Source organism: Sus scrofa, chromosome 14, assembly GCF_000003025.6.
Source record: "Sus scrofa isolate TJ Tabasco breed Duroc chromosome 14, Sscrofa11.1, whole genome shotgun sequence".
NCBI lineage: Eukaryota > Metazoa > Chordata > Mammalia > Artiodactyla > Suidae > Sus > Sus scrofa.
This window is the reverse complement of record NC_010456.5, coordinates 77713118-77737973: the sequence shown is the minus strand read 5'-3', so window position 1 is coordinate 77737973 and position 24856 is coordinate 77713118. Positions and strand designations below refer to the sequence as shown.

General features: G+C 38.7%; 1 protein-coding gene across 8 annotated transcripts in view; it reads right to left on the bottom strand.

Annotated features, from left to right (window-relative positions):
* The window catches only part of SAMD8 (sterile alpha motif domain containing 8), a 58371-nt gene continuing 33831 nt past the window's right edge, over nucleotides 317-24856 (bottom strand). For 5 of the 8 annotated variants that reach the window (XM_005671121.3, XM_013983361.2, XM_021073145.1 and 2 more), the window contains 4 exons: nucleotides 16273-16368; nucleotides 12732-12849; nucleotides 5524-5674; nucleotides 2955-5349 (listed from right to left, as the gene is read on the bottom strand). In XM_005671121.3, the coding sequence (XP_005671178.1) occupies nucleotides 5045-5349; nucleotides 5524-5674; nucleotides 12732-12849; nucleotides 16273-16368 (670 nt within the window). In that variant the 3' untranslated portion in view covers nucleotides 2955-5044. The other 3 variants (XM_005671120.3, XM_013983360.2, XM_013983359.2) reach the window with 3 other exon arrangements.

The window sequence follows — 24856 nt, the reverse complement described above, 5'->3', positions numbered from 1 at the left end:
ACAAATCCCAAACCAACAAACAAAATGTCCAGGAATAAGTAGCTATTTGCTTCCATTTCCCCCCTCTCGACTTAATCTATATTTATTCTGATATCCTCAGGAAGATTATTTTTCTTTCCTAGTTTACAGAAATGAAAAGAGAAAGGGAAATGGCTTATCAAATAGATAATTAAGAATTAGTAAATACCAGGGACTAGACCTTATATTAGGATTTAAAGCTGCAGGGCCCAATCATTTGCATAAATAAAAATCGTCATATAAAAAATAGACCAGCTACATTAACAATGTGAAGACATTTAAATAAGAGACTGCAACATAACTTTTAAATGTTTTATTTTTAGTGTTTTAAAACATTTTAATACAACAAAGATATAAAATAATATATTAGTTAAATCTGGATTTAATTTAGAATCAAGATATTTACTTATATACAATACTGTGCTTCAAGGTATGGCTACACAGGAACTTTCACATCTTCAAGTAATACTAGTTTCTCCGTAGACGAGTGACATTTAGGTAGAATTCTTAAAACAAAACATGCCCACTTTAGCCCAAGCTAATTTTGCTTCCCCCATTAAGTAACAATTTCCACTTTATTTCATATCAGAAATACTTGAGTTGTGCTAATAATCCATAGATTCTTTGAATAAAAAATTATTCAAATTAAGCATTTTAAAGATGATAATGATAACACTGCTTGGCTAGTTCAGACAACCCAGTAGTTCAGATTCAAAGAGATCTGAAAAAATAATGAACTTAACACAGTATTCCTTCTCCTTTCATATCAGGCACAAAGCTTCCTCATGCTTAACCGTGATGTACACTGATAAAAGTCCTTTGGCTAATTTAGGGTAGAACATATTCTAAAAACCAACTTTTGGAGCTGAATTATGGCTTACTGATTTCGTAGATGTTCTTACTGAACTTGATGCAAAGTATCCAGCTACATTTTAATTACTTGAAATTGGTGGCATTTGTTGGGGGTGAGGGATAGGTGAGAGGGGACCCAAACCTACTTCCACAGTACTTTCAGTCACTTAAAGTCACTCAAAGAAGAAGGGAAAAAACCCTCAACCTCTTTCCTTTCACATTAGTCACCTGAAGCAGTCTGAGTTTTAATGTCATTAACAATTTTCCTCTACACAGTTATGGGGTAATTCAGGCTAAACATTTTACAAATGTAAACGGTCTTAAGTGCCAAGTAAAGATAGCATTAAAGCTGACATGCTTTGCTGGTTTTGAAACTATCTAATACTATTTAAGAAAGCCATGGGACTATTCTAAAAAGAGCTTTCCTGTCTCAAATGCCTGAATGCTGTAAAGAACTCACAAATGACTATTATTATAATTACTTTTAGTAAGGGATAACGTAAGTCTACAAGAAGACTATTAAATAATTAAATTTATTAGATCAGAGAGTTTAAAACAATATGGTTAATGTTCTCAAACATTCTGGAATAAGAATCCTTAAAAGTTTACTATGAAACTGATAAACTGCCTTTTACTGAATATAATCAAAGCAAGTTAGTGTTATGAATATGACTTTGAACATATAACACTTTCCAAACAGATGTCCCTAAAACACATAGTTTCATATTAGCTATACAATAATTTGGCGCCTCTGTTCTCCATTTATAAAATCGTAAGATTTTTGGAATTCTAAGTAACAACACTCAGGCAGGTAGAGGGTAGGGAAGAACGCCACTTTCAGTGTCAGTCTCTAGCATCAGCTTCTGCTTGTAAAACAGTCCATACTTATTTAACTGGTTCTACAGCTAAGCTCATTGATTTCTGGTTTGGAGATACTACTAAATAGCCTAGCATACTGAAGTTTTATTTTCACCCTAGCAATTCTGGCCACAGAGAACTATGGAGAATATAGGCATGTTGAGAATTCTCTAAGACAGAGAAAAAAAGGTTTCTCCCAAATTATTTGGTGATAATTAGCAAACTTGCCTTCTTCCAAACCACCTGTTCCCTACAAACTTCAATTATCCTTCAGTAACACTGACCTTCATGAAATTTAAAAAAAAAAAAACGAAAAAAAAATTAAGGTAATGCTGCCCCAAGGAAAAAGCATCGAGGATTTTCACTATAACCTCCAGCTTGCATACCCAAACAAAAAAACCTTCTTGATTCCTTCTATACTGAGGTCTCAATATCTAATGATGTAAGCCTCTTACATGTTTGCAACTGTAGACAAGGTCAAAAAACATGTAGATAAATAAGGTATGTAGCTTCTCTACCTAGCCACACCAACACCCAAAATGTAAATCTAACTTCATTATGGTTTAGATTTTTTTTTCGTTTTTAGGGCCGCACTAGCAGCATATGGGAGTTCCCTGGCTAGGGGTTGAATTGGAGCTGTAGCTGCTGGCCTATACCACAGCCACAGCCATTTGGGATCCAATCTGCCTCTGTGACCTACACACCACAGCTCATGGCAATGACAGATCCTTAACCTACTAAGGCCAGGGATCAAACCTTCGACCTCATGGCTATCAGTCAGGTTTGTTTCTGCTGAGCCACAATGGGAAACAAACTCCCTAGATTTTTTAACAAGAAAAAAAAAAAAATTCAAAGACAAAATCTGGAAATTTCTGGACAAAACAAAAAGCAACAAAAATAGAGTTTTTGTATTAAAAAAGAAATGGAAAAGAATTTTGTCTCAAAGTTTTCCAAGGAAGAGACTTGGAGATGATTAATTTATGTAAACACTGCCATGTAATAGTTATAACACTAAATTATAAATCTAGTTTACCTTTTCCTCAAAACAGATTATGATAAATGCAAGGCTGGCAAGTTATTTTAGAATCCTCATTGCAGTCAGCTGTTAGACATTCTCAACATAAATAGCTCTGCAACGTTACTTGCAATTTTTTTCTATTTTGTTCTAGAATAGAACCCATATGAAGGAAAGAAGACTGATGTTAGGCAGTTAACCATTAAGCAGCTATTCAACATTTTTTTTTCTTTTTACGGCCACATCTGTGGCATATAGAAGTTCCTGGGTCAGGGGTTGAATTGGAACTGTAGCTGCCACCTATCCCAAAGACACGGCCACACCTGATTCAAGCCACATCAGTGATTTATGCCGCAGCTTGTGGCAATGCTGGATCCTTACCCCACTGAGTGAGGCCAGGGATCAAACCTGTATCCTCACAAAGATGTCAGGTCCCTAACCCACTGAGCCACAATGGGAACTCCCTACTCAACATTCCTGAATTAATATTGCCACAGATTTTTTTCAACCATTTTTCCAAAAGCCAACACCAGTCCCTAATTAAGTTCAGCCCTGTTCTGTCATTTGGAAAAAGTGAGAGTTACACATCTGCTGACCTCAAGGGTCAAACTACTCTAATTGGCACAAGGAACATCCCTCAACCTCCAATGATTATGCAATTTCCTTTGATGAACTGCTGGCATTTTCATCCCCAGCATATAACAGAATCAATAATTTAAGACATTCTAAGATTCTGAAGTATATGATTTAAAAGCATAATAAAACTTCAATTGCCTTGTGCCATTTCTCAAGTGAAAATAAAAAGAAATGTTCAGAGTAGACCTAAATCAGGGTCACTCAACATTAGTTGAAACTTGTTTATATAATATTTGCTTCTGGCCCAATCCATTCAGGTTCCTCTATAGCTTATACAGAGTGGGAATATGATTCAAAGTGCAAAAATAAAATATTTCACCCACATAAGGAGCAAGTTTCTGCTAAGTGGCCTAATTTTAGACCTCAATATACCAGCACCTTTTCTATCTCCTTATTTTAAAATGGAATGTAAAAACTACACAATTCATATTCCAAGTGGCTAAGCTCATCAGTTGGAGTTCAAATTTCAATTCCATAACCACTGTCAGAACTACTGTTAAAAAAAAAATCATTAAAAGTAAAGTGACAAATGTTATCACAGAGGTCAAATTACTTACTAGTGTTGTAAACAGCAACTAAGTTATATTACTTCCTGACTGCCAAATTAAGACTAAATATAAAGAATGTATGTACATAACTATATTTTAAAATAAAAAACAAAACTTTTTCGTATCTGAATATGTCTGAGACTGCTTGCTTCTGATGGCCAAGAATGAGAAATTTCAAAAACCAAAAAGTTACATTACACCTGCAACCTGTTATAAATTTCAGAACAAGAAAAATTCTTTGCATGCATACCTCCCTACTTAAGAACAGAAGAACTTTATCTGATAAAACACTCCACTATTTTTCTCATTAAATAATATCATTAAAAAGCATAAAATTGGGCTGTCATCTGTCTCACTAACAGCTATAGCACAAAGTTATTCCAGGTACTTAAATCAATAAAATTAAGCCAATTTTATTTTTATTTATGGATGCAGCCATTTTTCCTTCATGAATACTTACTGATGGTCATGCTGAACCTTCAGAAAAAAACAGGAATTGCATCTTTTGTTACATCTTTGGTGAAAAATGCCAATACTATACTGATACTTTGACATCTCATGTATGGCCCCTTTTATTCTCTTGTTTCATGCATCCTGGTATATTCAGTATACTTTTCTTAAAGATGGTTCAGAAGGCAAAAATTAATTTGTTAGTGAAATGGATCACTTTCCAGAGTTGCATAAAAAAAAAAATCCACAGAGATTAGTTCAAAGAACAAGACCGCTCACTTGGTAAGAATTTTTCTCTGAAGATAATTTCTTGACTAGAGTCCTACTGGAAATTAAATAAAAAAATCTTTCAACCAGCCAATGGTTTAAGTTCATTTAAGTTCAATAGGCAAATACTCAATAGATAAAGATAAGAGCCTAACTTAATCACAACATTAAATCTGCCTAAAGTGGGCAGAAAACATCTACTTAAGCTTTCTGTTCAAACAGACTGGTAAGGCCCCTTGATTGTTCTTTCTTGCTTTCTACATTCACTGCCTTGCTCAGAACAGGGAACTTTACTTTGTCAAACATATAGGCCAAAAGCAAGACATCCAGGAACAACCTAGGGGGAAAAGGAAAAGTCACTTTAAACAAGGACTGTATATAGTCATGAATCCATTGGTCTTCATCCAATTAGTCTTTTCATTATTGCTGGTTTTGAAAATGGCCAACAATATTCATTTGGTACTGTACCATTAACATTGCATTCAAAAAAAGAAAACATGGGAAACCAAATTCTTGCTCTCCTACTCTGCTGATATGCTCTGGTATTGGCTAGTGTATGGTAGTACAAAAAGAGTCTTGTTGTAATATAAAAAGCAATAAACACATCAATGGAATAATGTTCGTGGGCAGCCAAAATGAAGAAGATTCCAAAGAGGTTGAGAACCCAGGATAAAGTATGCAAGAAATTCCAGCTTCTTGGTGTATCTGAGAAAAGGACAGAAAAATCATTGTAAAACCACATTTCATCCAATGTTTCTTAGTCATATCTTTCTTAGACCAGGTTGTTTCTCCCGCTCTTCATAGAATTCGACACCCTTCCCACAGCCTCCTCTGCAGCTAGTCATTTGACAGGCATAGAAGCACTAAAGAGATACTTACATTCAGTGACAAAGAAATTCAGCATAGTTAGGACGACTGTGTGGCCACTGAACATGTAATCTCCACAAGTATGAACGCCAGTTAGGGTCATACCAAAGCCACTCCAAATGGCAAAGGCCCGGTGTAGTTTCTCCCATACACTGCCATATATCTATAAAGAAAGCGAAGCATTAGTGCTTCAAATGCTTAGAGTGGCAGAAGCTCCTGCCACTCCTAATGAAATTCAAAGGCTGAATAACTTATAAATAAAATTTAAACAAAAGCAACCAGACTCCCAGTCTAATTAGTTCCAGACATCAAAAATGGGTAGTCAGGGAGTTCCCGTAGTGGCTCAGTGATTAACGAACCTGACTGGCATCCATGAGTACACAGGTTTCAACCCCTGGCCTCACTCAGTTGGGTTCAGGATCTGGTGTTGCCGTGAGCTATGCTGTAGGTTGCAGATGCAGCTTGGATCCCGAGTTGCTGTGGCCCTGGTGTAGGCTGGTGGCTACAGCTCTGATTGGACCCCTAGCCTGGGAACCTCCATATGTTGTGGGTGCAGCCCTAAAAAGACAGACAAAAAAAGGGGGGGGTCAAAGCTTGGTTGCACTCAGAAATATTTTGGTAATTAAATAAAATCAATATAATTCAAACTTCTGTACTAGGAGTTCCTTTACAATGAAAAGCTCACTACAACACAAAAATATTTCCAAGTTTTAAACGCTACAATACAGTAATATTTGCCTGGCTGTTCCTTTTAATAATAAATAGGATATGACAGAGACAATGGCTATTCCCCCTTTTCACTGGTAATAGCATCTCGCTTATCTGAAGAGGCAATAAACTCAACCAAAACACTGCACTTCCCAGCCTCCCTGGCAGTTAAGTGTGGCTAGGTAACTAAGTTCTGTACAACAAGATGTAAGTGGAAGTATAAAAGATTTCTGCGAAGGCTATACATAAAGGAAAGAGACAGCTTGTAGGAAATCTTTTCTACCTTTCCTTCTTTTAGCCTACAACTCAGACATGATAGTTAAAGTTCTAGCAGCCATGCTGGACCACAAAGTGGCCTTAAGGGTGCAAGCCAAATGTTAGAATAGGAAAACAGAAAGACAGAAGAATCATGGATTTTTGATGATGCCATAAAGTTATCACACCTGACCTGGAGTACTTACTTTCAGATTTCTATTCTGAGAGAGGATAAACAGTTGTTTGTTAAACCACAGTCACCTTGAGGTTCCTATTATTGGCAGCCAAACCTAAACCCAACTCCCACACATACACTTAAAAAAAAGCAATCCATTTTGAGGAAGAATTTGAACAATGTTCCCTTTTTTAAAAAAAGCATTTAACATAATAACAATACAAAAAGCGCTGCCTTTTATGTGCATTAGTGTGTGCAGCATGCTATGTGCTTATATGTTACTGCACTTAATTTCCACAAAAATCCTATGAGGTGATTCAATTGTGCAGATGAGGAAACTGGCTTAGAGAGATCACACAGCTAGTAATTCACAAGGAGGTGAACCCAGGGTGTCCAATTCCAAAGCCCTATGTCTTAAAGATTCTACTACGGCGAAAGAAATATTCTCGTTAGAATTACAACTTTGGAGTTCCTGTCGTGGAGCAGTGGAAACAAATCCAACTAGGAACCATAAGGGTGCAGGTTCGATCCCTGGCCTTGCTCAGTGGCTTAAGGATCTGGCGTTGCAGTGAGCTGTGGTGTAGGTTGAAGACACAGCTCAGATCCTGCATTGCTGTGGCTGTGGTGTAGGCAGTAGCTGTAGCTCTGGCTGGACCCCTAGCCTGGGAACCTCTATATGCCGTGAGTGTGGCCCTAAAAAGAAAATGAAAACAAACAAACAACAAAAGTATCACAACTTCACTAAAAATCTCCCTGCTGAATACATACCACCCAACTTTCCCTTTCTGCCTCAGTTGATGGCAGGAAGAGTGAAATTTATTATTAAGAGAAAACGAAAGTACTAAAATATACCTGGTTTGGCTCTTTCCACAACCTCTAATGAGAACAGGGTTAGCAATGTTACTCTCATGAAAGTGAAAAATTAGGCAGTGAAGAACGGAGACTGCTGGGAAACTGTCTCAGCCAAGGAGAGGGAACAAGTGATGCCAAAGAAAGCAATTATTGCTCAATTACTCAAGTATTCCCATTCTTTTCAATCTTGAAATGTCCCAAATATCCTTCCAGAAAAATAATAATTGAAACAAAACACAACACAATGAATTTAATCACTTTGATGAAAAATTTGCTTTGTGTTCCTTTTCTTAAGGTGTTTCTATCGCTAAATCTCAAAAATAGACATATTCTAGGTTTTGTCTCCAAACCTACTACTTCTGGGCATGAGATTTCAAGCAATTACTCTATTACAATAAAAATGCCCTATGGAGTTTAGTGTAAGGGATTTGATTGCTAGTTAATATCACTCTAACTTTCTATTTTTAATGACTGCTGCAAATAATTCAGGTCAACAAGTAGGCTATAAGTCAAAGCAATTAACAGTATTTAGGGCAGATTTGAATAGAAATGTCCACATAAAACTAACTGATAATGAAAAACTGTCATTAGAGACAGAAAAAAGGGCTGTCCATATGGTAGAGGGATGGTATCTAATTTATCTCTGTAGCACATGTTGCAGCCCTATGCACATATATTCTTCTCTTTAGAGGCTGACTCACAATTAAATCCCTCAGCTGTAGGAAATTCTCTTTTCATTGTAATAAGCTTACATATTTCTTCTTTCAAATCTCTTACAATCAATTAGCATACTATCTGGGGGAAACTTTTCTATCCTTCCTTCACACCGTGCACAGAAATAAATTCAATACATATGACAACTAAAGAATGTCACTGGCTACCAGGTTCTACAAGAATGAAGTCATCAAAAAAAAAAAAAAAAAAAAAAAAAAAAAAAAAAAGGAGTTCCCGTCGTGGCACAGTGGTTAACGAATCCGACTAGGAACCATGAGGTTGCAGGTTCGGTCCCTGCCCTTGCTCACCCCGTTGCTGTGGTTCTGGCGTAGGCTGGTGGCTACAGCTCCGATTCGACCCCTAGCCTGGGAACCTCCATATGCCGTGGGAGCAGCCCAAGAAATAGCAAAAAGACAAAAAAAAAAAAAAAAAAAAAAAAAAAGAATGAAGTCATTAGCCGCTGTGGTTGCTGACCTTCAACATACCCTGAAAGGATATCAGGAGGGAGATGAGGAATGAGGCACTCTGTGCTCTAAGAAAATTGAAAGAATAGACCTGCAGAACAGTTAGTTTTTGTTTTTTTTTTTTTGCCTTTTCAGGGCCGCACTTGCAGCATATGGAGGTTCCCAGGCTAGGAGTTGAATCAGAACTGTAGCCGCTGGCCTATACCACAGCCACAGCAACGCCAAATCTGAGCTGCATCCACGACCTACATCACAGCTCAGCACAACAATGGATCCTCAACCTACTGAGTGAGGCCAGGGATCGAACCTGAGTCCTCATGGATACCAGTCAGATTCGTTCCCACTGAGCCATGACAGGAACTCCCAAACAGGTATTTTTAAGAGAAAATTTTATGAACTCTGTTTCTTTCATCTTCCCATACTCAGGAAAGCACTGAAATTACTAACTAAGCCATCCGCTCCTTACGATAGCAGCAACTTTCTATCAAGATACGTGCTTCTCCAAAATCACAAAAATGCTGGCCTTCCCCCTCACATCTTTAGAGCATTTCCTCAGAGCTATCCATGAGGCTGTCTCCCAGGCTATAATTTAAGTAAGTCTCGGAACAAAACTGAAATTCACAGCTCTCACGTTGTGTATTTTTATTTAAGATTTAAATATAAAACATAAGACCATAAAAGTCTCAGATATAATCTTTCATTAAGCAGAATGGCAGTGGCTCCAAAAATTGATATTATAATTTTCAGCATGTTATGTTCTTTAATTTCATAACTCCACTTACAGAAATTTTTAAAAAATGATTTAAAAAAAGCATTAAATGTACAAGGATATTTATGACACCAATGTTTATAAATAATAAGATTTGAAAATAACCTAAATGTACATCATTTGGAGATTAGAACACCCTGCAGCTATTATAAAGATGAGGTATTTTTTCAGAAAAAAGTAAACAACATACTATTATTAAATAAAATATAATCTAAAGAACAATGACTGAAATATAATCCTAGCTTTTGTTTAAAAAGTATATCAGAGTTCCCTGGTGGCTCAATGGGTTAAGGATCAGCATTGTGACTGCTTTGGCTCAGGTTTGATCCCTAGACCAGGAACTTCCAAATGCCACAGGTGTGGCTAAAAAACACAAATAAATAAAAAACAGGAGTTCCTGCTATGGTGCAGCCCATCACAGTGGGGTAAAGGATCCAGCATTGTCACAGCTGAAACATCGGTCACAGCTGCAGCTCAGACTCAATCCCTGCCTGGAGAACTTCTGTATGCTGCAGGTGTGGCCATAAAAATTAAAAATTAAAAATTAAATAAAATATAAAAAATATGTTATCTTTATACTTATGTGAATATGTAAACATGCTTAAAAACTGTCCATACGCGTAGTTCCTGCTGTGGCACAATGGGATCAGCAGTGTCTTGGGGGCGCTGGGATGTAGGTTCAATCCCCAACCCAGCACAGTGGGTTAAGGATCCAGTGTTGTAGCACAGTGATGTCACAACTGCAGCTCGGATCTGATTCCTGGCCTGGGAATACCATGTGCCACGGGGCAGCCAAAAAAGCAAAAAAGAAAGTCCATATAACTATACATACCACTCTTAACAGTATTATTTATGGGGTGGAGTGAAAGAAGAGAGAATTTTGTGAGACTTTATTTCTACAAAATTTGATTTTTTTTTTTTTTTTTTTGTCTTTTTGTCCTCTTAGGGCCGCACTAGCGGCACATGGAGGTTCCTAGGCTAGGGGTCTAATCCGAGCCGCATCTGCAACCTACACCACAACTCACAGCAATGCTGGATCCTTAACTCACTGAGTGAGGTCAGGGATTGAACCCGCAACCTCATGGTTCCTAGTCGGATTCAATTCCGCTGCACCATGACGGGAACTCCAAAATTTGAATTTTTACAATAAGTTCATGTAACTTTATAATTAGAAAAAATATGTATCCTTTTGGGGGAAAAGAGAAGAAACAAAAACAGCTTTTTTTTTTTTTTTTGGTCTTTTTAAGGCTGCACCTGTGGTATAAGGAAGTTCCCAGGCTAGAGGTACAATCAGAGCTGTAGTTGCCGGCCTATGCCACAGCCACAGCAATACAGGATCCAAGCTACATCTTCAACCTAAACCACAGGTCATGGCAACGCTGGCTCCATAACCCACTAAGTGAAGCCAGAGATTGAACCCAAGTCCTCATGGATACTAACTGGGTTTGTTACTGGTGAGCTACAAAGGAAACTCCCCAAAACAGCTTTCACCTTAAAACTAAAACCTTTACACTAAATTTTGTTTTTTTAGGGCCACACCTGTGGCATATGGCAGTTCCAAGACAATAGGCTGAACCTCAGCTTCAGCTGTTGGCCTATGCCACAGCCATAGCAACATGGGATCCTAACCGTGTCTGTGACCTATACCACAGCTCACAGCACAGCTAGATCCTTAACCCACTGAGCACACAGGGATCCAACCTGCATCCTCATAGATACTACTCAGGTTCTTTTTTTTTTTTTTTTTGGTCTTTTTGCCTTTTCTAGGGCCGCTTCCTGAGGCATATGGAGGTTCCCAGCCTAGGGGTCTAGTCGGAATTGTAGCCAAGGCCTACGCCAGACACACCAACCCGGGATCCTTAATCCACTGAGCAAGGGCAGGGATCGAACCCGCAACCTCATGGTTCCTAATTGGATTCGTTAACCACTACGCCACGACGGGAACTCCAATACTAGTCAGGTTCTTAACCCACTGAGCCACAACAGGAACTCCTCTTTTACACTAAATTCTAAGTGTCATTAACCTTCCTCCTTTCTTAATGGTCAATCTCCTTATACCTGGGAAGTCTAGTCACCCCTTCGGCTCAAGGTTGTATTTTTAGTTCTTGATCTCCTTTGGATGCTTAACCTTCCCTTGTCAGCATTTCAGCTATTTATATTCAGGTGAAGAACTAACACTTTATTTTGTTTTACACTTCACAAACAATATCAAAATAACAACAAAGGTATAAGGATATCATTTGAATATTTGGGAACACATATACCTAAAGCATGGAGGCTTAGAAAAGTAGGCTAACAAATTCTTTTGTCCAAATTTAATGAGTCACAATAGCCAATTTTGTATATAAAGCACAGTTGATCTTCAGGGTTTTTAAAAAATTTTTTTCCTCTTTTTCAGCCATGCCCATGGCATACGGAAGTACCTGGGCCAGGGATCGAATCCAGGCCATAGCTGTGGCAACACTGGATCATATCATTAACCCATTGCACCACAGTGGGAACTCCATAAATTAAAAAAAATTTTTAAACTCATTACCCTGGTTGTTTGTTCCCATCTGCATAATCTATCCTCTTTCAATTTAACCAGAAGATATGTTTACAGTGTATCAAACAAGCTACAAAGAATAAAAACAAAACTTAGCCATTATTTAAATACATCTTAGAAAGAATAAAGTTTAGAGCAGTGGCTACTACATTTTAAATAAGATAGGGTCCAACTACAACAGGTTTTTAAAAAGGAGTGACGAGAAAAATGAAGAGACCAGAGTCATGTCATATGAGGAACTAAAGATGCTGAGGATGGTAGGTAGGAGAGGGAAGCAGATAATCAAAAGTTACTTTTTTTCTACAGCACTGAACTAGTACTAATGGATGAAACCAACAGGTAGCTAGATTCCAGCTTAAGATTTTCACCAAATTATTTCTAGAGTTTTATTGTAGATACTCAAAATTCTAAAAGCACATTTTAATAGTAAAAGCAGTCTTAAGAGTTCTGCTATTGCACAACAGGATTGGTGGCATCTCTGTAGTGCTAGGATGCAGGTTCCATCCCTGGGCCAGGACAGAAGGTTAAAGGTTCCACTGTTGCCACAACTGTGCTGTAGGTTGCAAGTGTGCTCAGATCTGATCCTTGGCCAGGAACTCTATATGTTATTGGGCAGCCACAAAAAGGAAAGAAAAAGAAAAATAAAAGGAAAAGCAAAGTCTTAGCCTGAGTTCATATATGGTGCTATCAACACACTAAGAACAGAAACAAAGAATGATAAAGAAGGTAGTAGGCTACCTTTCCAGTACACTGCAGGTGCTGTCCTGGCACGGAGAGGGAGGTCACAAACATGGTAAAGCAGCGAAGCAAGAATACAGTGCCCATCAGACTACAAAGCCTTCGCAGAAGTATTGACCTGTGAACAGAATGACCAAAAAGGGAGAAAGATCAGAAGAAAACAAACCAAAACATCCTAGGCATCTAATGTTTACTTAAAGGGAGAGCAAGCAAGAAAGCCACGAGATTATTTGAAGAGAACAGAAATCTGAAAGACTATCCAAAGAATAACTGTCCAACAGAACTTTCTGCAATGATGGAAATGTTTAAACTGCACTGACCAATAAGCTATCTACATGTGGCTCTTGAGCACTTGAAATTTGACTAGTACAACTGAGGAAGTGAATTTTACTTCATTTTCACTAAATTAAATTTAAATAGCCACATGTGGCTAGCACCTGCTACGCAGACCTAGAAACATTTCACAGATAAGAAAATTTCTAAGAGAAAGTAAGAGTTATGCAAGAGAGAAGATACTGTCTAGCCTGACTCTTAATGTTAGTTCTATTACTCATACATTGTCATAAATTATTTACTCACTGAGAAGTAAAGTTACATACATGACTCTAGGGAATTTATTTGCTCATTAACAACACTGTAAGTTAGTTAAAGACAGTAACTATATAATAAACATTCTCTAATTTGTTTTAAATTTAAGCTATAAAATACTGTGGGGTTTTTTTGTTTGCCTGTTTTTGTTTTTTTTTTGTTTTTTGCTTTTTTTTTTTGTCTGTGCCTAAAGCATGTAGAAGTTCCTGGGACCAGGGATTGAACCTGCACCACAGCAGCGACCCAGCTGCTTCACGACAATGCCAGATCCTTAACCCACTGTACCACAAGGGGATTTCTACAATACTTTTTTTTTTTTTTTTTTGTCTTTTTACCATTTCTTGGGCCGCTCCTGCGGCATATGGAGGTTCCCAGACTAGGGGTCTAATCGGAGCTGTAGCTGCCAGCCTACGCCAGGGCCACAGCAACGCGGGATCCGAGCCGCATCTGCAACCTACACCACAGCTCACGGCAACGCCAGATCCTTAACCCACTGAGCAAGGGCAGGGATCGAACCTGCAACCTCATGGTTCCTAGTCGGATTCGTTAACCACTGCGCCACGATGGGAACTCCCGTTTTTTTTTTTTAATACTAAGTTTTATGTTAAGTATTTCTCTAACAAAAATCTTGAATTGCATTATGATATCACTCATTCTGTTAAATTATTTTTTTTAAGGTCTTAAGCCAAAACAGACTCCAGACTCAAGATTCTTTTTTTTTTTCTCTTTCCTTTTTATGCCATCCGTGGCACATGGAAGTTCCTAGATTAGGGGTTGAATAGGAACTACAGCTGCCAGCCTAAGCCACAGCCACAGCAACACCAGATCCAAGCCACATCTGCAACCATCACCACAGCTCACAGCTATGCTGGATCCCTGACCCACTGAGCGAGGCTAGGGATCCAACCCGCATCCTTATGGATACTGGTCAGATTCCTTTCCACTGTGTCACAATGGGAACTCCCCCTAAGATTCTTAAACACAGAGACTTTGCTTTACACATTTTTGAAATGCTCCTCCCACTCTCAAAAAAAAAGGGTACTAAACACAGGCTTAGGTAACTTTCAAACTTTAGTGCGTACACCTGGAATGGAACCCAGGAATCTGCATTTTAACAAGAGCTCAGTTGATTCCAATGGAAATAGTATATAGACCACACTTTGAGAAACACTTCCTCTGACTAATTTAACATCAAAACAGGAATTTAGCTGGTCACTGCTATGCTTTGCTAAACCTACCAAGGTTTCCTATATAAGGTAAACTCTTTCCTGTTTTGAAGAATAAATAAATTCAAATATACAGGGTCTTGTGAGGCAAAGTTAAACCAGAAAATGGCAGTGATAAACCACCTCTGGTTTAAAGCCATCCAGTTATAAATATTGCCACAAAGTGGGAGAGAATGATGTGCAATAATGGTCTGAAAGTGTAACAAGACTAGCAATCATTAACCTTCTTTTCACTTTCAAAACAATGAAATAACTGCTGTTTAGAACCTAAATCATCACTGTGGTTTACCTCAAGCACTGCCTCATGAAAAGCAAAAAATCAAAAATGTAAGACGGTATCCCTATTCCTCTCCACTGTCCACAGACAATGAATAGCAGACCCACAATCTTAATAAGCTCTTAATTTTTTTTTCTGCACTATGCCTTACTTTAAACTGAAGAATAGCTGATTTACAATATTGTATTTGTTTCAGGTATACAGTAGTGATTCAGTTATAATATGTATATATTTTTTTCAGATTCTTTTCTTATAATAACTGATCCCTAGGTTATTACAAGATACTGAATGCAGTTCCCTGTGCTATATAGTAAATCTTTGTTGTTTATCTATTTTATTTATAGTAGTATCTGTTAATCCCTTCCTCCCCTCCCCCTTTGCTAACCTTAAGTTTGTTTTCTATGTCTGTGAGTCTGTTTCTTTTTTGTAAATAAATTCATTGTATTATTCTTTAAATTCCACACTATGCCTTATTTTTTTACTTAAATAATTCCCCCTCATTAAAGCAGGAAAGAAGCTTTCTCTTCTGTTTCTCTCCTTTTTTAAATAAAAAATTCTTCCCTTTATATTTCTTGATGCAATGTGGAATAAACATTTACCTTATTTAGCATTTCCTAAACCATCTGAAATAAACCACATTTGCTAAATGTCTGAGGTGTGCAAAATTACCTCTTTTTTAATGGGCCTCCTCCAAGTAGAGAGTTATTTCTTCTATCCAAACATCTGGCCAAAGACTGACATTAGAGAGGTTTCTACCCTTTCTATACAAAGTGACATTTCTGATTTGTTTCCAAAGAAAGGTATGGCTACACTTAAGAGTGTGAGTGGTCAGAGTTCCTGTCATGGCTCTGTGGTTAAGGAATCCGACTAGGAACCCTGAGGTTGCGGGTTCCATCCCTGGCCTCGTTCAGTGGGTTAAGGATCTGGCATTGCTGTGAGCTGTGGTGTAGGTCACAGATGCTGCTGTGGCTCTGGTGTAGGCTGGTGGCTACAGCTCCGATTAGACCCCTAGCCTGGGAACCTCTATATGCCGCAGGAGCAGCCCTAGAAAAGGCAAAAAAGACACACACACACACACACACACACACAAAAAAGAGCCCATGGCTGAACATCACCATCTCTAATCCTTCCCTACAAAATTCACTCCGAATATTACTAAATATGTAGGTATTACTTTAGGCTTTATATGCTCTTTATTTTTTTTCCTTTTTTTTCTTTACTATGCTTTACTCTTTTGTTGATCAAACCCCAAACACTTTCCTCTATCAATAACCATAATGTCCCAATTAACAAGGAAACTAACTGCAAAAGGAGATACGGAGGTTCATCGTACAACTACAAATGTAATAAATTCATTGAATAATAATAAAAAAAAAAGAGATATGGAGGTCTGATGACCTTTCCATTAAGACAGTCAATACATTTTCAATCTTTTAACAGAATGAGGTACCTGTGCTTGTGAAGAAGAAGAACCAGGAGCCAAATATAGCACAGAATCATGCCACATACTTCTGTCATGGCAAAGGCCCAAGGAATTCTGGGAACGCTGAAACAGAAAAAAAATACATTTTGGACAACAAGTATGTGTACGTAAATGGTGCCACCCTTTTCAATAAAATACTCTTCTAATAATGACGTTGAAATTGCTTTCCTTAACTTTTACCGCTTTTAGAAAAAGCTATCTGGAGAAACTGGAGGAAAAAACTGTTTCGTTAAGTACCTCATTTACCAGAACCTCTTTGTCTGTGATTCCCAATCACGGTCCTCTGTAAAGAAGCAACAGCCTTCTTCTCTTCCCCACAGCATGACAGACCTGGACATATGACTGCCCCAAAAGACAATGGGAAAAAGGCTCACTTTTTTTTTTTGGTCTTTTCTAGGGCAGCTTCCCTTGGCATATGGAGGTTCCCAGGCTAGGGGTCGAATCAGAGCCTGTGGGATCTGAGCCGCGTCTGCAAGCTACACCACAGCTCACGGCAACGCCAGATCCTTAATCCACTGAGCAAGGCCAGGGATCAAACCCGCAACCTCATGGCTCCTAGTAGGATTGTTAACCACTGTGCCACAACGGGAATTCCAAGGCTCACTTCTTAAATGATGTGCTCATTTCAGAATCCAGCAATCAGTGCTTGAACCTGACTTTTTTTTTTTCTTTAAGTATATTTGATTTTGTTATCAAGGAAGTAAATACAGTTTCTGTTTGTTTCATTCCTTTATTACTCTCTGCCCTCCTTTGTTTTACATTCCTGTTTTCTTCTATCTTTTCTTTTTCTTTTTTTTTTTTTTTTTTTTTTTAGCTGCCCCACGGCCCATGGAATTCCAGGGCCAGAGATCAGATCCAAGCCACCATTTTGACCCCACAGCTAGGGTAACCCTGGATCCTTATAACCCAGTGTGCCAGGCTGGGGATTGAACTTGCATCCTGGTGCTAAAGAGACACCACCTATCCCGTTATACCACAGCAGGATCTCCTTCTATCTCTTCCATTGATCTCTCTTTCCTCGCCAAATCCATAGCTCCTGTGATTACTCATGAGTAAAAGGCTTATCATGTTTTTTAATTAAAAAGAAAAGGGGGGAGAAAAAGAGGAAGAAAGAGGAGGAAGAAGAAGAAAGAAGGGAGAAGATGAAGAAAAGGGGTGGGAAGGAGGAGATGGAAATGAATTAATCTAAATAGGTAGTACTGGTAGATTATGGATAGTTTTATTTTTACTCTTTGTAAATTTTCACTAAAAATTTGTATACAATAGTATGTTAAGTTTATTAACAAGGAAATAAAGATATTATAAGAAAGAAAACATGAATTTCAAAGATATTAATAGGTATATACTCCAAACCTCATTCAGAGTAACTGAAGAGAGTCAATCATCTTCATTCAGGGACTTATCTTTTAATTTTTACCCCAGAAAAAAAAGACTCCTCTTATGCATTTTTTTTCTTATTCAGATTCCTTTCCCATATAGATTATCACAGAATACTGGGTAGAGTTCCCAGTACTATCCTCTTATGTAATTTTAATCTATTGCTGCCTTATTTATCTGGGATTACTGAGGAAAGGGTTATTTCACATTATAGAAGTTTCCAGATAAAAGAAAGACCTCTTTAAAAATTTAAACTTTGGAGTTCCTGTCGTGGTGCAGTGGAAACAAATCCAACTAGGAAACATGAGGTTTCGGGTTTGATCCCTGGCCTTGCTCAGTGCAGCCATGAGGTTGCAGCCTCACTTAAGGATCCGTCGTCGCCATGAGCTGTGGTATAGGTCACAGACACAGCTCGGATCCCACATTGCTGTGGCTGTGGCGTAGGCCTGCGGCTACAGCTCTGATTAGACCACTAGCCTTAGAACCTCCATATGCCATGGGTGCTGCACTAAAAAGAAAAAAAAAAAGTTTTCATTTTTCCCTTGGGAGAAATCTCTCCTAGAATGCCTTCTTCAGAGAGGCTGCACTTGCTAGTCCTCTAGCATAGTTATTTCTTGGAATAAAATTTAAATCCCATCTTGGAAATTCCCTTTTTCTATATTGGATCTTGTTTCCTGAATCCCATGTCCTCCTCTTTTTCAGTTTACTCCTTAGGCTTTTTTTTTTTTTTTTTTTTTTTTTGGCTTTTTAGGGCCACACCACGTGGCATATGGAGGTTCCCAGGCTAGGGGTCAAAATGGAGCTATAGCTGCTGGCTTACACCACAGTCACAGCAACTTGGGACCTGAGCCACATCTGTGACCTACACCACAGTTCACGGCAATGCTGGATCCTTAACCCACTGAGGGAGGCCAGGGATGGAACCCACATCCTCATGGATTCTAGTCAGATTCGTTATGGTTAAGCCAGAAGATGGGAACTCCTACTCCTTAGTTTTGATGTAGCATATCCTCCCATTATTTTCTCAAAAGAGAGACTGGAGAATAAAGTTGTTTTTAATTTCAAATTTATTGAAGTTTAATTTTTTTTCTTTTTATGGCCATACATGTGGCTTATGGAAGTTCCCAGGATAGAGGTTGAATCGCAGCTGCAGCTGCAAGCCTACATGACAACGACAGCAATGTGGGATCTGAGCACATCTGTGGATCCACACCACAGCTCACGACAATGCTGGATCCTTAACCCACTAACCAGGGCCAGGGATGGAACCCGCATCCTCATGGATACAAGTCAGGTTTGTTACCAGTGAGCCACAAGGAGAGCTCCTACAATAAGTTTTGACAAACATATTCAGTCATGTAATCACCACTATAATAAAGATACAGAACATTTTCATCTCCAGAAAGTTCCCTTATGTCCCTTTGTAGTCAACCCCCTCCCTAACTTTAGCCAGGGCAACTGATCTGATTTCTGATTCCTATACATTTACCTTTTCCAGAATGGTATACAAACACAATCACACAGCATTTGTCTAAATACCTTTCATATCTGGCTGTTTTCTTTTTTAGGGCTGCACCTGTGACATATGGAAGTTTCCAGGCTAGGGATCGAATCAGAGCTGCAGCTACTGGCTCATACCACAGCCACAGCAACACTAGATTTGAACCACATCTTCAACCTACACTGCAGACTGGGACACACCGGATCCTGAACCCACTGAGCAAGGCCAGGGATTGAACCCATGTCCTCATGGATACTACTTGGGTTCTTAACCCACTGAGCCACAGTGGGAACTCCTATATCTGGCTGTTTTCACTCAACATAATATATTTCAAATTCATCTATATTATTGCATATACAATTCTTTATAATTTCCTTATCCTTTCACTAGTTGACAGATACTTTGGGCTATTTCCAGATTTGACTGATTATAAATAAAGGCCGCATACAAGTCTTTGCATGACATATATTTTCATTTCTCCTGGGTAAATAACTAGGAATGAAACTGTTGAATCCTATGTTAAGTGTGAACAACTTCTTAAAAAACTATTTGGATTTCTACAAGCAATGAGATTATCAGTTGTTCTGAATCCTCGTCAGGCCTCATCATTACCAATTTTTTTCATTTTAGCAATTCTACTAGATGTAGGGATGGAGAGTAAATTTTGTTGATACTTATAAATTTTAAATATCCTTGGGTCTAGCTTTATGTCTAACTGGTAGTTTATCTGGACAAAAATTCTAGGTTAGATATTATGTTCTCTCAGAATGTTAGAGGTGTAGGTCACACCTACAGCTCAGATTCAATCCCTGGCCCAGAAACTTTCATCAGCTGTGGGTGGGGCAATAAAAAAAGTAAAATTTTTTTAAATTAAAAAAAAGAAGCATTTAGTATCTCCTGTCTATATCTAGTGTTCTGAAAATTTTCATTTCTTGCACTGGGTGTTTAGTGTACCCTTTCAATCTAGAAACTCATGTTCTTTGGTTTTGGGAAATTTCTTTGAATTGTATCTTAGATAATATCTTCCCCTTTACTTTCTTTACATATTCTTCCTAAAACTCACCCTATTTTTTCCACTGTTGGGCCAACTGGATTGATCTTACTTTTTCTCCTCTACTTCTTATCTCTGCATTACATGCTGAGGAATTTCATCAGATCTAGGTTCCAATTTTCCTGCTGGATTGTATGATTTTTTTTTTTTTTTTTTTTTTTTTTTTTTGCTATGTCCATGGCATGTGGAAGCTCCTGGGCCAGGGATCCAGCGGCGACTTGAGCTGCTACAATGACAATGCCAGGTCCTTAACCTGCTGCACCACAAGGGAACTCCTATCCTGTTGGATTTTAAATTTCTACTTTCACTCATTATTTTTCAAAAAATTTTCTCTGAATTTTCCTTTCTTATAGCCTGTTACTGTTTCAAAGAATGCACTATCTCTTATTTGTGACAATACGGTTATTTTTCAAGTATTTTTCTGCTCCCAATTTTGTGTTTCTGAATTTGCTTTTTTCTATTTGCATCAATCTGTTTTCCTCAATGAAGAACTAAAAAAAAAAAAAAAAAAAAACCACAAAACAACCAATGCAATGTTCTGTGTGCATGGACTGCGCTCATCGAATTGTGGGTTTCACTGTAGAGTGACAAAACAGAGGTCTGGATGAGTCAGTTTCTCTTATGCAGGTTTTCCAAGGAGAGGAATCTGTTCTCCTGCTTGGAGGATTAGGGTTGGCTATGACTGGGGATGGGAAAGAAGTCTGGCTACTAAGAGAAAGGAGCTGGAATTCTTAGTAACATAGATTTACAGTTAATAACCTTGAAAATATGCACCTTTGTTCTCATCTGGGCATGGTGTCCTCAAGTCCAGAGTCCTTCACATTCAACTACTCTGGAGAATAAACCACCTGACTTCTGTTGCAGCTGAGCAAATTCTTAAATTTATTTTTGACCAGTTCTCCCATATTTAGTTCCCATCTGTACCTAGTCTTGAGAGATGCTTGACACTGCCTGTTTAGAGAGTTTTCTGGAACACTGCAGTACAAATAAACTTACCTCTTGGGCACTGCTAATCTCCAATCCCAATCTCACAACTGGCACTTAGCTTTCTACTTTCCAAATGTTCATTATCACCACTGCTTCTGCCTTTATGAGATTACTGGGGTCCCCTACCCCCAATTTTTCTTGTTTTTAGTAAAGCGTTATAACTGTCAAATGAGTATTCAATATCTCATACTTATTTTGATGCAAAGCCTTTGAAAATGCATTCATTATACACATTATGTCTTTTTTCTTCTGCATAGAATTTAATTTTCTTTGATAACGCAGAGTCATCATTGTGAACAATGATTATTACTCTGGACATGGTAATGACCTCAGGGACTACTGAGAAATGAAGGGCAGTTGAATCTCAGATTGATGTGGTTTTTCCATTATTTGTATTTGCTTTTTATAGTGCTTCTGTTTCCTCCCCTGCTATTACAGTTATCAGCTATCCCTCCTCACTTATAAGTGGGCCTGCCTGGAGAAACACCTCTATCTCCTAATTTTTTGTTTATGATGCTGAAGCTCTTGGAATTGTGTCAAATAAGTTTCATAAGCAGACTGTGAAACAAAGATCACTGTGAAAGTGATAAGGAATGTTCCCAAGGGAAAAGCATTGTGTAAGGGGAAAGGAGATCAGGAAGGAAAGGAAGCAAAGCAAGGGTGAGACATCAAGCCAAGCCCTGTGGGAAACTCAGGCAAAGGTAACTTTGGCTCAGTCCTGTGGGGAATCTGGGAGACAGTGTAGGTCCATCCCAAAGGCTGTCTCAATTTGGTCAAAGAGAAATGAAATATTTACACTCTACCTCATCAATCATTGGTTAAAGGCCGCTGCTGGAGAGATGTACATTTCCAAGCATGTCTGGCTCTCTTTTTAAGCAGGCAAAGTATGTTCCAGCAGGTCTCCAACAAAGACATACATTTGGAAGTATCAGTATACAAGGAAACGGAAAAGAAATCCAAGGGGGGGGGTTCCCATCATGGCTCAGCGGGTTAACAAACTCGACTAGCACCCATAAGGATGTGGGCTTGATCCCTGGCCTCGCTCAGTGGGTTAAGGATCTGGCGTTTCCGTGAGCTATGGTGTAGGCTGCAGACAAGGCTCAGATCTGGCGTTGCTGTGGCGGCATGCAGGCTGGCGGCTACAGCTCTAATTCGACCCCTAGCCTGGAAACTCCATATGCTGCGGGTTGTAACCCTAAAAGACCAAAAAAAAAAAAAAGAGCGAGAAAGAGACAGAGAGAGATCCAAGGGGATATAGGAGAAACACTTAATAGCACTTGCTTCCATTCTCCTGTGAATAAGTTTAGATGCTTAAGAGGATGGGCCTTTGTAGTTAGTGGAACTATAGACTGTTAGGCAAAATTTGGTTTCAAATCTCCACTGCAAACTGAAATACGTGTCTATACAAAACTTTGTTGGAGCTCCCATCGTGGCTCAGTGGAAACAATCTGACTAGCATCCATGAGGATGGAGGTTCAATCCCCGGCCTCGACTGGTAGGTTAAGGATCCAGAGTTGCCATGAGCTGTGGCACAGGTCGAAGACATGACTCAGATTTGGCATTGCTGTGGCTGTGGTGAGGGCCGGCAGCTATAGGTCCGATTCAACCCCTAGCCTGGGAACCTCCATGTGCCATGGGGGTGGCCCTAAAAAGACAAAAAACAAACAAAAAACACCTTTGTTCATAGCAGCATTATTAATAGTAGCCAAAAAGTGGACACAACTCAAAACTCATCAATTGATAAATGGATACACTAAATGTAGTATATTCATACAACAAAATAATATTCTGTAATAAAAAGAAGTCTTGAAAAGAATCTGAAAAAGAATATGTGTGTATGTGTAACTGAATCACTTTGAGTATAGGAGAAATTATCACAACATTGTAAATAGACTATATTTCAATAAAACTTTAAAAAATGAAAAAGGAGTTCCTGCCATGGCTCAGTGGAAAACAACCTGACTAGTATCCATGAGGACACAGGTTTGATCCCTGATCTTGTTAAGTGGGTTAAGGATCCAGCGTTGCCATGAGCTGTGGTGTGGGTCACAGATGCATCTCAGATTTGGCGTTTCTGTGGCTGTGGTGTATGCCAGCGGCTACAGCTCTGATTCGACCCCTAGCCTGGGAACCTCCATATGCCCTGCCGTGTGGCCCTAAAAAGACAAATAAATAAATAAATGAATAATGAAAAAAAAATAAAGGTGAAATGAAAGGTTAAAAAAAGGGGGGGGGAAGCCCTGATACATAATACTTATATGGATGAATCTTAAAAACACTATGTTAAAGGAAAGCAGCCAGACCCCAAGAAAGGCGACATGTTGTATGACTCCATTTATATGAAATTCCTAGAATAGACAAATTCATAAAAATAGAAAGTAGACTGGTTGCCAGGGTTTAGAGGAAGAAAGAAATTGCATGTGACTGATAATAGATATGAGTTTTTTGGGGTGGTGGTGAAAATGTTCTGGAATTAGTGGTGCTTGTTACACAATTTTGTAAATTCACTAAAAAGCACTGAATTGTACACTAAAATAAAATCCTCATTGTTCTTCCAGATCATTTCCCCTCTTTTCTCCCATTATGCCTTGTTACAGTCATCTATAGAAACTCAGCATTCATTTGCAGTTTTTTTTTTTTTTTTTAAGGGCCACCCCTGTGGCATATGGAGGTTTCCAGGCTAGGGGTCGATTCGGAACTATAGCTGCCGTGCTAAACCACAGCCACAGCAATGCCAGATCCGAGCCATGTCTGTGACCCATACCACAGCCCACGGCAACACCAGATCCCTAATCCACTGAGCAGGGCCAGGGGTCAAACTCGCATCCTCATGGATTCCAGTCGGATTCGTGTCTGCTAGCCACAACAGGAACTCCTGATTTCTTGAGATTTTAGCTTTTGGTTCACTGTTACTCCACCCCAAACTTCTCCTGCTGTGATCTGTGCCCTTCTCCCTCTTCTCTTTACTTACTTCTCTTCCTTTGACTTTGCCTTTTACTCTACTTCAGTAACCCACTCCCATAGTTATAAACTAGATCTTGTCATTACCAAGATTATTCTTCAAAATTTCAATGTCAAGAATCCTACACTAACACCTCTTATATTTCCATCTTATTCCTTCAACTCTTCTAACTTCAATAATTCTGAGACCTATAATCCATTACTGATCTTATAACATTTTCAATGTCCTTTACTTATATCCACCTGTCCCTCCTTATCTACCTAAGTCCATGGTGAGTCATTATAATCACTCCCTTTCCTCTTTTTCCTTCACTGTACTGCCTAGCAAAACTTCACCTCCACTTAAATCCAATTATCTACTTAGTCTAAACCTGTACCTGTGCAGTTGAATGAGGCCAGTAAAAACACACAATGTCAACATGACTATTAAGTGCAAGAAACCCTTTAGTGCTGCTACTACATCACCCAAGTCGATTCATTCTCCTAGATGACTATTTTACACCTCATCATTTTTCTCCTCAAACTTCCAACTGTCTCTCTCTTCTAAATCTCTATTTGCAAAGAACATAAAAACAAACAGGAGCATGCCCTCATGCTCTAGCCATCTTCTGTTTCCGTATTTTCTACCTTTCCCTCCATTACGAATGAACAGATCATGTACCTAAGACCAGCCT